General features: G+C 36.3%; 1 protein-coding gene across 3 annotated transcripts in view; it reads right to left on the bottom strand.

The window, feature by feature from the left end:
* APOOL (apolipoprotein O like) overlaps nucleotides 1–12,361 on the bottom strand; it is a 125,917-nt gene that overhangs the window by 45,713 nt on the left and 67,843 nt on the right. For 2 of the 3 annotated variants that reach the window (XM_045995386.1, XM_045995387.1), the window contains 3 exons: nucleotides 9,851–9,970; nucleotides 6,846–6,900; nucleotides 4,939–5,037 (listed from right to left, as the gene is read on the bottom strand). In XM_045995386.1, the coding sequence (XP_045851342.1) occupies nucleotides 4,939–5,037; nucleotides 6,846–6,900; nucleotides 9,851–9,970 (274 nt within the window). The remainder of the gene's footprint in view (nucleotides 1–4,938; nucleotides 5,038–6,845; nucleotides 6,901–9,850; nucleotides 9,971–12,361) is intronic. The other variant, XM_045995388.1, reaches the window with a different exon arrangement.

Below are 12,361 nucleotides of genomic sequence, written 5' to 3'. Positions count from 1 at the left end.
TTAATATGCCTCTCTCAGAAATAGACAGATTATCGAAGCAGAAAATTAATAAAGAAATAAGAGCATTGAATGAAACATTGGACCAGATGGACCTCATCGACGTATACAGAACATTCCACCCTAAAACAACAGAATACTCATTCTTCTCAAGTGCACATGGAACCTTCTCCAGAATAGACCACATACTGGGTCACAAAGCAGGACTCAACCGATACCAAAAGACTGACATTATTCCCTGCATATTCTCTGATCACAATGCTTTGAAACTGGAGCTCAATCACAAGGAAAAGTTCAGAAGGAACTCAAACACCTGGAAGCTAAAGACCACCTTGCTTAAGAATGCTTGGATCAACCAGGAGATCAAAGACGAACTTAAACAATTCATGGAAACCAATGAGAATGAAGACACCTCGGTCCAAAACCTATGGGATACAGCAAAGGTGGTTCTAAGGGGGAAACACATAGCCATCCAAGCCTCCCTCAAAAACATTGAAAAATCCAGAATACACCAGCTGTCTCTACACCTTAAAGAACTGGAGAATCAACAACAAATCAAACCAACTCCACACGCAAGAAGGGAAATAATCAAGATTAGAGCAGAGATCAATGAGGTAGAAACGAGAGATACAGTAGAACGTATCAATGAAACTAGAAGCTGGTTTTTTGAAAGAATCAATAAGATCGATAAACCATTGGCCACACTAATCCAAAAGAAAAGAGAGAAAGCCCAAATTAATAAAATTATGAATGAAAAGGGAGAGATCACAACTAACACCAAGGAAATAGAAACAATCATCAGAAATTATTACCAACAGTTATATGCCAATAAGCTAAGCAACCTAGATGAAATGGATGCATTCCTGGAAAGCTACAAACTCCCAAAATTGAACCAGGAAGAAATTGACAACCTGAATAGACCGATATCTAGTAATGAGATTGAAGCAGTGATCAAAAACCTCCCAAAAAACAAGAGCCCAGGACCTGACGGATTCCCTGGGGAATTCTACCAAACTTTCAAAGAAGAAATAACACCAATTCTCCTGAAGCTGTTCCAAAAAATTGAAGCAGAAGGAAAACTTCCAGACTCTTTTTATGAAGCCAGCATTACCCTGATCCCCAAACCAGGCAAAGACCCTACCAAAAAGGAGAATTTCAGACCAATATCACTGATGAATATGGATGCAAAGATTCTCAACAAGATCCTAGCAAACAGGATCCAGCAGCACATTAAAAAGATTATCCACCCTGACCAGGTGGGATTCATCCCTGGGTTGCAAGGTTGGTTCAACATTCGCAAATCAATCAGTGTGATAGAACACATCAATAAGAGAAGAGAGAAGAACCACATGGTCCTCTCAATTGATGCAGAAAAAGCATTTGACAAAATCCAGCATCTGTTCCTGATGAAAACGTTTCAAAGTATAGGGATAGAGGGAACATTCCTGAACTTCATAAAATCTTTCTATGAAAGACCCAAAGCAAATATCATCCTCAATGGGAAAAAGCTTGCAGCCTTCCCGTTAAGATCAGGAACACGACAAGGATGCCCACTCTCACCACTCTTGTTCAACATAGTATTAGAAGTTCTAGCAACGACAATCAGACAACAAAGAGAAATAAAAGGTATCCAAATTGGCAAGGAAGAAGTCAAACTCTCTCTCTTCGCAGATGACATGATTCTTTATATGGAAAACCCCAAAGACTCCACCCCCAAACTACTAGAACTCATACAGCAATTCAGTAACGTGGCAGGATACAAAGTCAATGCACAGAAATCAGTGGCTTTCTTAGACACTAACAATGAAAATACAGAAAGGGAGTTTTGAAGGGTCGGGGGTGGGAGGTTGGGGCAACCTGAGGGTTTTGAAGGGTCAGGGGTGGGAGGTTGGGGGAACAGGTGGTGGGTAATGGGGAGGGCACGTTTTGCATGGAGCACTGGGTGTTGTGCAAAAAGAATGAATACTGTTACACTGAAAAAATAAATAAAATGAAAAAAAAAAAAAAGAAAATACAGAAAGGGAAATTAGAGAATCGATTCCATTTACTATAGCACCAAGAACCATAAGATACCTGGGAATAAACCTAACCAAAGAAGTAAAGGACCTGTACTCGAGGAACTACAGAACACTCATGAAAGAAATTGAAGAAGACACAAAAAGATGGAAGACTGTTCCATGCTCTTGGATTGGAAGAATAAACATTGTTAAAATGTCTATACTGCCTAGAGCAATCTATACTTTTAATGCCATTCCGATCAAAATTCCACCGATATTTTTCAAAGAGCTGGAGCAAATAATCCTAAAATTTGTATGGAGTCAGAAGAGACCCCGAATTGCTAAGGAAATGTTGAAAAACAAAAACAAAACTGGCGGCATCACGTTACCCGATTTCAAGCTTTACTACAAAGCTGTGATCACCAAGACAGCGTGGTACTGGCATAAAAACAGACACATCGACCAGTGGAATAGAGTGGAGAGCCCAGATATGGACCCTCAACTCTATGGTGAAATAATCTTCGACAAAACAGGAAAAAATATTCAATGGAAAAAAGACAGTCTCTTCAATAAATGGTGCTGGGAAAACTGGACAGCAATATGTAGAAGGATGAAACTCGACCATTCTCTTACACCGTATACAAAGATAAACTCGAAATGGATAAAAGACCTCAACGTGAGACAGGAATCTATCAGAATCCTAGAGGAGAACATAGGCAGTAACCTCTTCGATATCAGCCACAGCAACTTTTTTCAAGATATGTCTCCAAAGGCCAAGGAAACAAAAGCAAAAATGAACTTTTGGGACTTCGTCAAGATCAAAAGCTTCTGCACAGCAAAGGAAACAGTCAACAAAACAAAGAGGCAACCCACGGAATGGTAGAAGATATTTGCAAATGATAGTACAGACAAAAGGTTGATATCCAGGATCTATAAAGAACTTCTCAAACTCAACACACACAAAACAGATAATCATATCAAAAAATGGGCAGAAGACATGAACAGACACTTCTCCAACGAAGACATACAAATGGCTATCAGACACATGAAAAAATGTTCATCATCACTAGCCATCAGGGAGATTCAAATTAAAACAACATTGAGATACCACCTAACACCAGTTAGAATGGCCAAAATTAGCAAGACAGGAAACAACGTGTGTTGGAGGGGATGTGGAGAAAGGGGAACCCTCTTACACTGTTGGTGGGAATGCAAGTTAGTGCAGCCACTTTGGAGAACAGTGTGGAGATTCCTGAAGAAATTAAAAATAGAGCTTCCCTATGACCCTGCAATTGCACTGCTGGGTATTTACCCCAAAGATACAGATGTAGTGAAAAGAAGGGCCATTTGTACCCCAATGTTTATTGCAGCAATGGCTACGGTCGCCAAACTGTGGAAAGAACCAAGATGCCCTTCAATGGATGAATGGATAAGGAAGATGTGGTCCATATACACAATGGAGTATTATGCCTCCATCAGAAAGGACGAATACCCAACTTTTGTAGCAACATGGACGGGACTGGAAGAAATTATGCTGAGCGAAATAAGTCAAGCAGAAAGAGTCAAGTATCATATGGTCTCACTTATTTGTGGAGCATAACAAATAACATGGAGGACATGGGGAGATGGAGAGGAGAGGGAGTTGAGGGAAACTGGAAGGGGAGATGAACCATGAGAGACTATGGACTCTGAAAAACAACTAGAGGGTTATGAAGGGGCGGCGGGGGGGTGGGGGGGGTTGGGAGGTTGAGGAACCAGGTGATGGATAATAGGGAGGGCACGTACTGCATGGAGCACTGGGTGTGATGCCAAAACAATGAACACTGTTATGCTGTAAATAAACAAATAAAAATAAATAAATTAAAAAAAAAAAGAGAAACTATCAAACTGTTTTCTTGAATGGCTGTACCATTTTGTACTCCCACCATCAGTGTATGAGTTTCAGTTGCTCTACATTCTTGACTATACTTAATATGGTGAGTCTTTTTAATTTTAGACATTCTAATATTGTCACTGTGGTTTTCATTTGCATTTACCTAATAGCTAATGATGTTAAACATCTTGAAATAGCTGTATTTTTTTCCCATTTTATTTATTTTTTCAGCGTAGCAGTATTCATTCTTTTTGCACAACACCCAGTGCTCCATGCAAAACGTGCCCTCCCCATTACCCACCACCTGTTCCCCCAACCTCCCACCCCTGAACCTTCAAAACCCTCAGGTTGCCCCAACCTCCCACCCCTGACCCTTCAAAACCCTCAGGTTGTTTTTCAGAGTCCATAGTCTCTTATGGTTCGCCTCGCCTCCCCAATGTCCATAGCCCGCTCCCCCTCTCCCAATCCCACCTCCCCCCAGCAACCCCCAGTTTGTTTTGTGAGATTAAGAGTCATTTATGGTTTGTCTCCCTCCCAATCCCATCTTGTTTCATTTATTCTTCTCCTATCCCCCTACCCCCCCATGTTGCTTCTCCATGTCCTCATATCAGGCAGATCATATGATAGTTGTCTTTCTCTGATTGATTTATTTCACTAAGCATGATACGCTCTAGTTCCATCCACGTCGTGGCAAATGGCAAGATTTCATTTCTTTTGATGGCTGCATAGTATTCCATTGTGTATATATACCACATCTTCTTTATCCATTCATCTATTGATGGACATCTAGGTTCTTTCCATAGTCTGGCTATTGTAGACATTGCTGCTATAAACATTCGGGTACACGTGCCCCTTCGGATCACTATGTTTGTATCTTTAGGGTAAATACCCATAGCTGTATTTTTTAAAGCACAGTCTTTATAAAAGTAAACATGCTATAACGTAGAATCTAAAAATTTTCAGAGTACCCTATCCTAACAATATTCAATAAAGACTATGCGGTTTTCCCATGACAGTAAAATTCAGAATATAAAGACACTGAAAGAAAAAACGTGTTTTTTTAAACCCTACCTTTTCTTGCTGAAACCAAGCCTGCCAATCCTGAAACTGTAATCACTCCAAGTTTTGGAAGAAAATCTTGAGGTGGATTCTTTAGGTAAATATATGCATCTATTAAGAAGTAAGTTAAAAACTAATATAAATGACTTACTATAATGATTAATATAAATGACTTACTATAATGACTAATATAAATGACTTAGGCATTCTAAATATGATGCAGAAATACTGAAGAGATTTGCTAAGATAGAAGATGGTAAACACTCTTCAAAAAAAGCTACAAAAATAATGATTTGAGCAGCAAATGAAAAAGCAAGTTAAAACAGTTACTTGCTACAAAATAAAATCTTCCTTCCATAGCTGACTTAATAACTGTTTTCTTAATACAGGCAATTATTACTCTTTAATGAAATATGATGCTAGAGTTCACACCTTTGCATGAATTATTATAAAGTAACTGCTTGATTATGTATATATATCTCTCTAATGGAAATGCTTCTGGACTTACCTGTTCAAACTTTGACAGGATCCAGTAGGAATAGAAATATTTTATTAAGGAATTTTGAATAATTAACTAGGGATACATGTAGCTTGTAGACACTACTTGCCACCACTTCCCAATACCCAAAGCAGCCACTGCTCTTGGTTAAAACCAATGATCAGGAGAAGTGAGTCCAGACCAAAAGTAGATGAAGAGTGGGCACAAGTCTAGATGTTTTGGCTTTTTATATATTTAAATTATTTCTGTTTCCATGCAACCCAAAAAATAGACTCTTATATCACATTTAATTATTTAATAGTAATCATTTAATTATATTCCTCAAGACTGATGAGGAATATAATTTGGAATTAATTCTTATATACCTTAAGTAATAATACCTTTACAGGTCATCAACATCATGGAGACATTTAAAATTTTAGCTGATCTTTCTGTCTCCCATACACATTTATTTTAAAAACTGGCTTAGGCCAAGAATATTAGGAAGATATATCTACTGCCAAATACCATTATCAAATTAAATAATCAAATAAAATTGCTTTCTAACATTAGCTCAAATATTCTAATGACTGGTATTAGTGCTTCCTAGCAAGAGATGCCAAAATTCTATGTATTTTAACAGTAAACAGCACCTATTTAAACTAATTCATAACAACGTGGACATGTTTCTATTTTATGCTTTGAGCATATAATATGAGCTTTGCAGCTAAACAGACCTCAGTTTGAGTCCAGGCGCTGCCACTTACTATCTATGTGACCTTGGCAACCTACTTTACCTTTTTAAACCTCAGTTGCCTTATCTGTAAAAAATGGATAATCACAGGGGCACCTGGTTGGCTCAGTTGGTTGGGTATCCAACTCTTGATTTCAGGTTGGGTCATGAGATGGAGGCCCATGTTGGGCTCTGTGCTCAGCGTGAAGTCTGCTTGTCCTTCCTCTGCCTCTCCCGGCTTGTGCTCACATTCACCCTCACATTCTCTCTCAAATAAATAAATAAAATCTTGTAAAAAGGGAAATAATTATAATACCAACTCTCATAGAATTGGTATAGAAATTAAATTAGATAAATTGTGTAAAATGCTTATCACAGTGCCTTAGCATATAATAATTGCTTAATAAATGACAGTTACTATTACTCTCATATTCTCATAAAGTTCTATACAGAGTATCTTCTCAGTTGGTAAAACATGATAATGAATAACTTACCACCTTTTACTTTTCTCACATTTAAACCTTGCAAGTTAATAAGAGAACAGAACATTTTTTTTCTGTCATTCTATAACTTAATTACTTTTTTCCAATTATATTTGATTTTATTTTTTCAGTGTTCCAAGATTCATTGTTTATGGCCCACACCCAGTGCTCCATGCAATACGTGCCCTCCTTAATATTTCTAATTATGGATGGTTCACTCACCTACCTTTTCCAAATTGTACTGTATCCATTATCCCATTTTTCACAAACACATAAACACCCTAAGGAAAAAGAAAAAAAAGGACATCTGCATTTTTGAAGATGTTGATAATTAAATCATATAGTCCATATCTCTGAAACCATATTAAAATGTTGACTTAGCATTGCACTCAAATCTAACTCTAATTTTCCTATTTATTCACATGAGAATACTTGTTGAATTAGCTTCTTTTCATCCCTTGCTTTTCATTCTGTTTAACATGGATAATACTTGTTTACTATTTTTCTCATATAAAGAAGTAAAGTAATGCCTATAAAGTAGTCAGAGCATCTCACAGATAATTTATTGCAGAAATACAAAGACTTATCATTTTATTTTATAAAGCCTTAGAAAAATGAATGGAATTTAAATAAATCATGTATAGAGGTATATTTCAGCTTTGAAGCAACATCTGATTAATACAGATGTGGTAGCAACGACATAATGATTTGTAAAGAAAGTAATAACAACAAACCTAAAGAAAGTACTTCATCTTCTCCTTTTTTTAAAGTGTGCATCAGAATGGGAAAAAATCTAAATAAGACATTTATTTCAGGATAGAAATCATCCTACAAAGACTAGTGTTTATATTATTTTTACATAGGAATATAAATTCTCTACAAATTAAGATTAACTCACTGAAGTGATTAAAATTTTTTTTTAAAGATTTTACTTATTTATTTCACAGACAGAGATCACAAGTAGGCAGAGAGGCAGGCAGAGAGAGAGCAGAGAGCCCTATGCGGGGCCCAATCCCAGGACCCTGAGATCATGACCTGAGGGGAAGGCAGAGGCTTTAACCCATGAAGCCACCCAGGCGCCCCTGAAGTGATTAAAGTTTTAAATCAAATTTGCTCTTTTACCTATTTCTAACTCATTTATTTTAATGCAAGGAATTTGGTTACACCCATTTACCGAGTGGTAGGTACTATCTCAATTACATCTGCCTTCAAAAAAGGAAGGCAGAGGATGATTTACCCAGAGTAACTGCCCATAGTCATGCTGTACTCTATTGAAGAAACCAGAAAACACAACTGAAATACATGGTCTCCATCTCTGAAGTAGCTGCTATGAAACCATAGGATAAAAAGAACAAAAACAATTTTCTAAGCAAAGAACAGAGAAATAATTTCATTACACAGGAACAAATAAGTCATTATTATCGTGATATCTTGGTAATAGTAACCTTGTCACAGATATTTTCATGGTGATCAGAGAGCAGAGATGTAGAGTTTCATCCCTTCATCATGGTTTCAAGCTGTACACACCAGCACACACCTTAACTGTCAAAGTTACTTCCCCTAAAGACTCTCTCAAGAAGACCTCACCTTTAAAGTTATAATACCTATTGACTGGTTGACTGAAAATCATGTAACTGTTGAGGAAAAAAACTAGTCACTCCTTTTGGGAAGTTTTCCTTAGCTTGTTTAGGAATTCACTTTTACCAGTGTGGGTCACTGCTACCTAAATTTCAAAACACTAAGGAGAAGAAGAAGAACTGAATTTGGCCTGCAAGATTCTAAGTTTAACGCAGAATGCAACTTGAGTCAGAAGTAATTTTTTAAAGAATAGATTATGTTTTTAGGGGAAAATTAGAGAGAAAAAGTTGTTTACACTGAAGATGAAATACATTCAAAGTGACCTTCATGCAACCTATTCACTTTAGCATATTAAGAGAATAAAAGTTCTTTTAGTCTTAAATTGGGTGATAGTTAACAACAGCAATTTAAGGATCTCTCAGGAACAATTCACCTCACTGAAAACAAATTTGAGAACACTATGGAAAATTAGGTCTCAGGAGACTTAAGTATGAATCATCTGGCTTTTGGTATATAGTATTAGGGGCATGATTCAAACCTTTATTAGTTAATATACTTTCCTCTGAGATCAAACTATTAAAAGTGTATAATATAACTAATACTATTAGAGTTGTCTGACAGACACAAATTTAAAAAAAATAACACCAGTATTCATCAGATATTTTAAATATCACCTGGAATGACCAGAATTCATATTTAGTGTTTCATAAAACCATTAGAATCTTTTTTTTTAAAAAAAAAGAATGTATTAGAAACAAAAAAGAACAAGGGTTCACAATTGGATAGGTTGTATCTGAGAAAAAGTTGTGCAGTTATTAGGTCAGAATGATGAAAACATGGTACCAGCATTATTATGACACTGACATTGGACATGTTGATGCCAACACAACTATGTTGATGTGAGGATAATGTAACATCAATATTTTATCCTTACTCCATCAGTCTGCTGCTAGATAATACTGACTAAAGGCTAAGTATGAAAGTAAGATGAATTTCATTTTTCCCAATAGCTGACTATATTCAGAATGGTCTTATAAGCTATATCCAACAAGTTAACATTTTGCTTAGCCAAGTAAGAAAAATTGAGAAATAATTTCAGAACTTCTTGTAAATAGCCAAACAATTATACATGAAAAATAACATAAATGCTTGCTGAACTATCTTAATACATGCAGTAGTGATATAGTAGATTAAATACGGCCATAAATTCTTGGCTGCTACTCATATTGAGAGGTGATATCTAATTCTACTCCCTTTAAAACTGGGGTGGCCTTTGTGATCTAACAATAGAATGCTGTATAAGTAACTTTCTTGAACATCTGATGGTAAATAAGAAGCTTAGTAAATTCTGCCAAGGGCCTCTTTGTAAGAGCCCTGAACTGCCTGTGTAGTTATCTGACTATGCTCAGATCACAAGGCCTGACAGGCCACATGTAGTTGCTTTACGCAACATTCCTAGCTGAGCCCAACCTTCTAGCTATCTGTGACAAGGTACTAAAGATGAGAATGAACTGTCTTAGGGCATTCAGATCAACCCATTCACCTGATGAATGTCACTGAGTAACCTCTGCCAATACCAAATGCAACAGAAGAATTACCTGTCTGAAAAAATCAGAAACCTGCAACATTAAACCACTATTAGAACTCACTTACCTTGCACCAGCCAATATAACGACCAGTTGTACTGCGGATGGATGCAAAGCCCATTTGTAAACGACCAGGCTGCTCTTCAACATATTTGGACTGCAGAGGTGGTGCAGTATATATGGGAAGCTAGAGGCAAAAAAACGTTCATGTTAAAAATGTAAAACAGGGCACCTGAGTGGCTCAGTTGGTTAAGCAACTGCCTTCGGCTCAGGTCATGATCCTGGAGTCCTAGGACTGAGTCCTGCACAGGGCTCCCTGCTCAGCAAGGAGTCTGCTTCTCCCTTTGATCTTCTCCCCTCTCATGCTCTCTCTCTGTCCATCAAATAAATAAATAAAATCTTTTAAAAAACTGTAAAACAGCTGGACTTCTTTTTTCAGGAGTATAGCAAACGTCATCAAATTTCATGCTAAAAGCAACTAAAAATGCTGATAAAATATATTTTAAAACATCTTAAATGGGAGGAATGATCCAGGAAGCTGTTTATAAAGACTGTTCAGAAGCTTAGATTAAAAAACAACAGAAATGGAGATATAAACAATATAGCCAGCTTTTACCTTGTCACCATCTGCTTTAAAACAGATGGTTCATAGAACATGGAATCATGAACAAAACCTAGAAAAAGCAATCTACAAATATAATACCATCCCTATCAAACTACTAATAGCATTTTTTTACTGAACTAGAACAAACGATCCTAAAATTTGTGTGGAACCACAAGACTGCAAATAGCTAAAGCAATCTTAATAAAGACAAATAAAACTATGGAGGTATCACAATCCAGATTTCAAGTTATATTACAAAGCTGTAGTAATCAAAACGGAGTAGTACTGGCATAAAACTTGACACATAAATCAATGGAACACACAGGAAATCTAGAAATAAGCCCAAATATTACACAGTCAATTAATTTCCAACCAAAGAGGCAAGAATATACAATGGGAAAAAGGACAGTTTCTTCAACAAATGGTGTTGGGAAAACTGGACTACCATACGCAAAAGAATGAAACTGGACCACTCTCTTACACCATACACAAAAATAATTAAAAGTGAATTAAAAACCTAAATGTGAAACCATAAAAATCCTAGAAGAGACGCAGTAACTACTCTGACATTAGCTGTAGCAACATCTTTCTAAATATGCCTCCTGAGGTAAGGGAAATAAATGAAAGCAAAAATAAATTTGGGGGACTAATCAAAATAAAAGGCTTTTGCACAAAGAAGGAGATCATGAATACAACTGCAACCTGATGAATGGGAAAATATATTATATCTGATAAAGTGTTAGTATCTAAAATATATACAAAAAACTTATAAAAATCAATACCCAAAAAACAAATAATCCCTTTGAAAAGTGGGCATAAGATATGAACAGACATCTCTCCAAAGAACACATGCAGATGGCCAACAGACTTATAAAAAGAGGCTCAGTATAACTCATCATCAGGAAAATGCAAATCAAAACCCCAGTGAGATATCAACTCAACAGCTGTCAGAATGGCTAAAATAAAAAACGTAAGAGAACACAAGTGTTGTTGAGGATGTGGAAAAGAAGGAACTCTTGTGAACTGTTGGTGGGAATGAAAATTGGTGCAGCCACTGTGGAAAACAGTCTGGAGCTCCCTCTATGATTCTGTAATTGCACTACTGGGTACTAACTCAAAAATACAGTAACACTAATTCAAAGAGATACATATACCCATATGTTTATCGCAGCATTGTTTACAACAGCCACATTGTGGAAGTAACCCATATGTCATGTCTTTATCCATTTATCTGTCCATGGTGAATGGACATGTCCATGAATAGATAAAGACATGACATCTGTCCATGGACAGATGAATGGATAAAGACGATATGATATACATACATACATACATACATACATACATACATACATACACACACACACGGGACTATTATTTAGTCATAAAAAGAATGCAATCTTGCCATCTGCAAGGATATGGAAGGAATTAGTATAATGCTAAGTGAAATAAGTTGGTCAGAGAAAGACAACATGATGTTACTAGTATGTGGAATGAAAGAGAAAGATGAGCAAAGGAAAACTAAAGACAAAAAAAAAAAAAACAGTCTCTTAAAGTATAGATAACAAATTGATAGTTACCAGATAAGAGGTGGGTGGGCAGATGAATAAAATAGGTCATGGAGATTAAATATTACAGTGACAATGAGCACATGAGTAATGCATAGAATTGTTGAATCAGTATATTGTATACTGGAAATGAATATAACAGCATACGTTAACTATACTAGAATTAAAATTAAGAAGTTAATAGAAAAAGAACTCAATTGACAAGTTTGACTAGATATAGCTATTCAAAGACTTAGTGACCTGGTAAATCTGAAGAAATTACACAAAGAAATTTAAAAAATGAAAGAAATGTGTAAGATAGAATGAAAAGAGAGGGGCAGAGAAAATATCTAAATAGAATGGCCAAGATTTTTCCAGGACTAAACTAAACACTGGAGAGATTCAGAAATCCAACATTTCCCAATAA

Source organism: Meles meles, chromosome X (genome assembly GCF_922984935.1).
Source record: "Meles meles chromosome X, mMelMel3.1 paternal haplotype, whole genome shotgun sequence".
NCBI lineage: Eukaryota > Metazoa > Chordata > Mammalia > Carnivora > Mustelidae > Meles > Meles meles.
The sequence above is the reverse complement of the archived record's forward strand: the minus strand, read 5'-3'. Positions and strand labels throughout refer to the sequence as shown.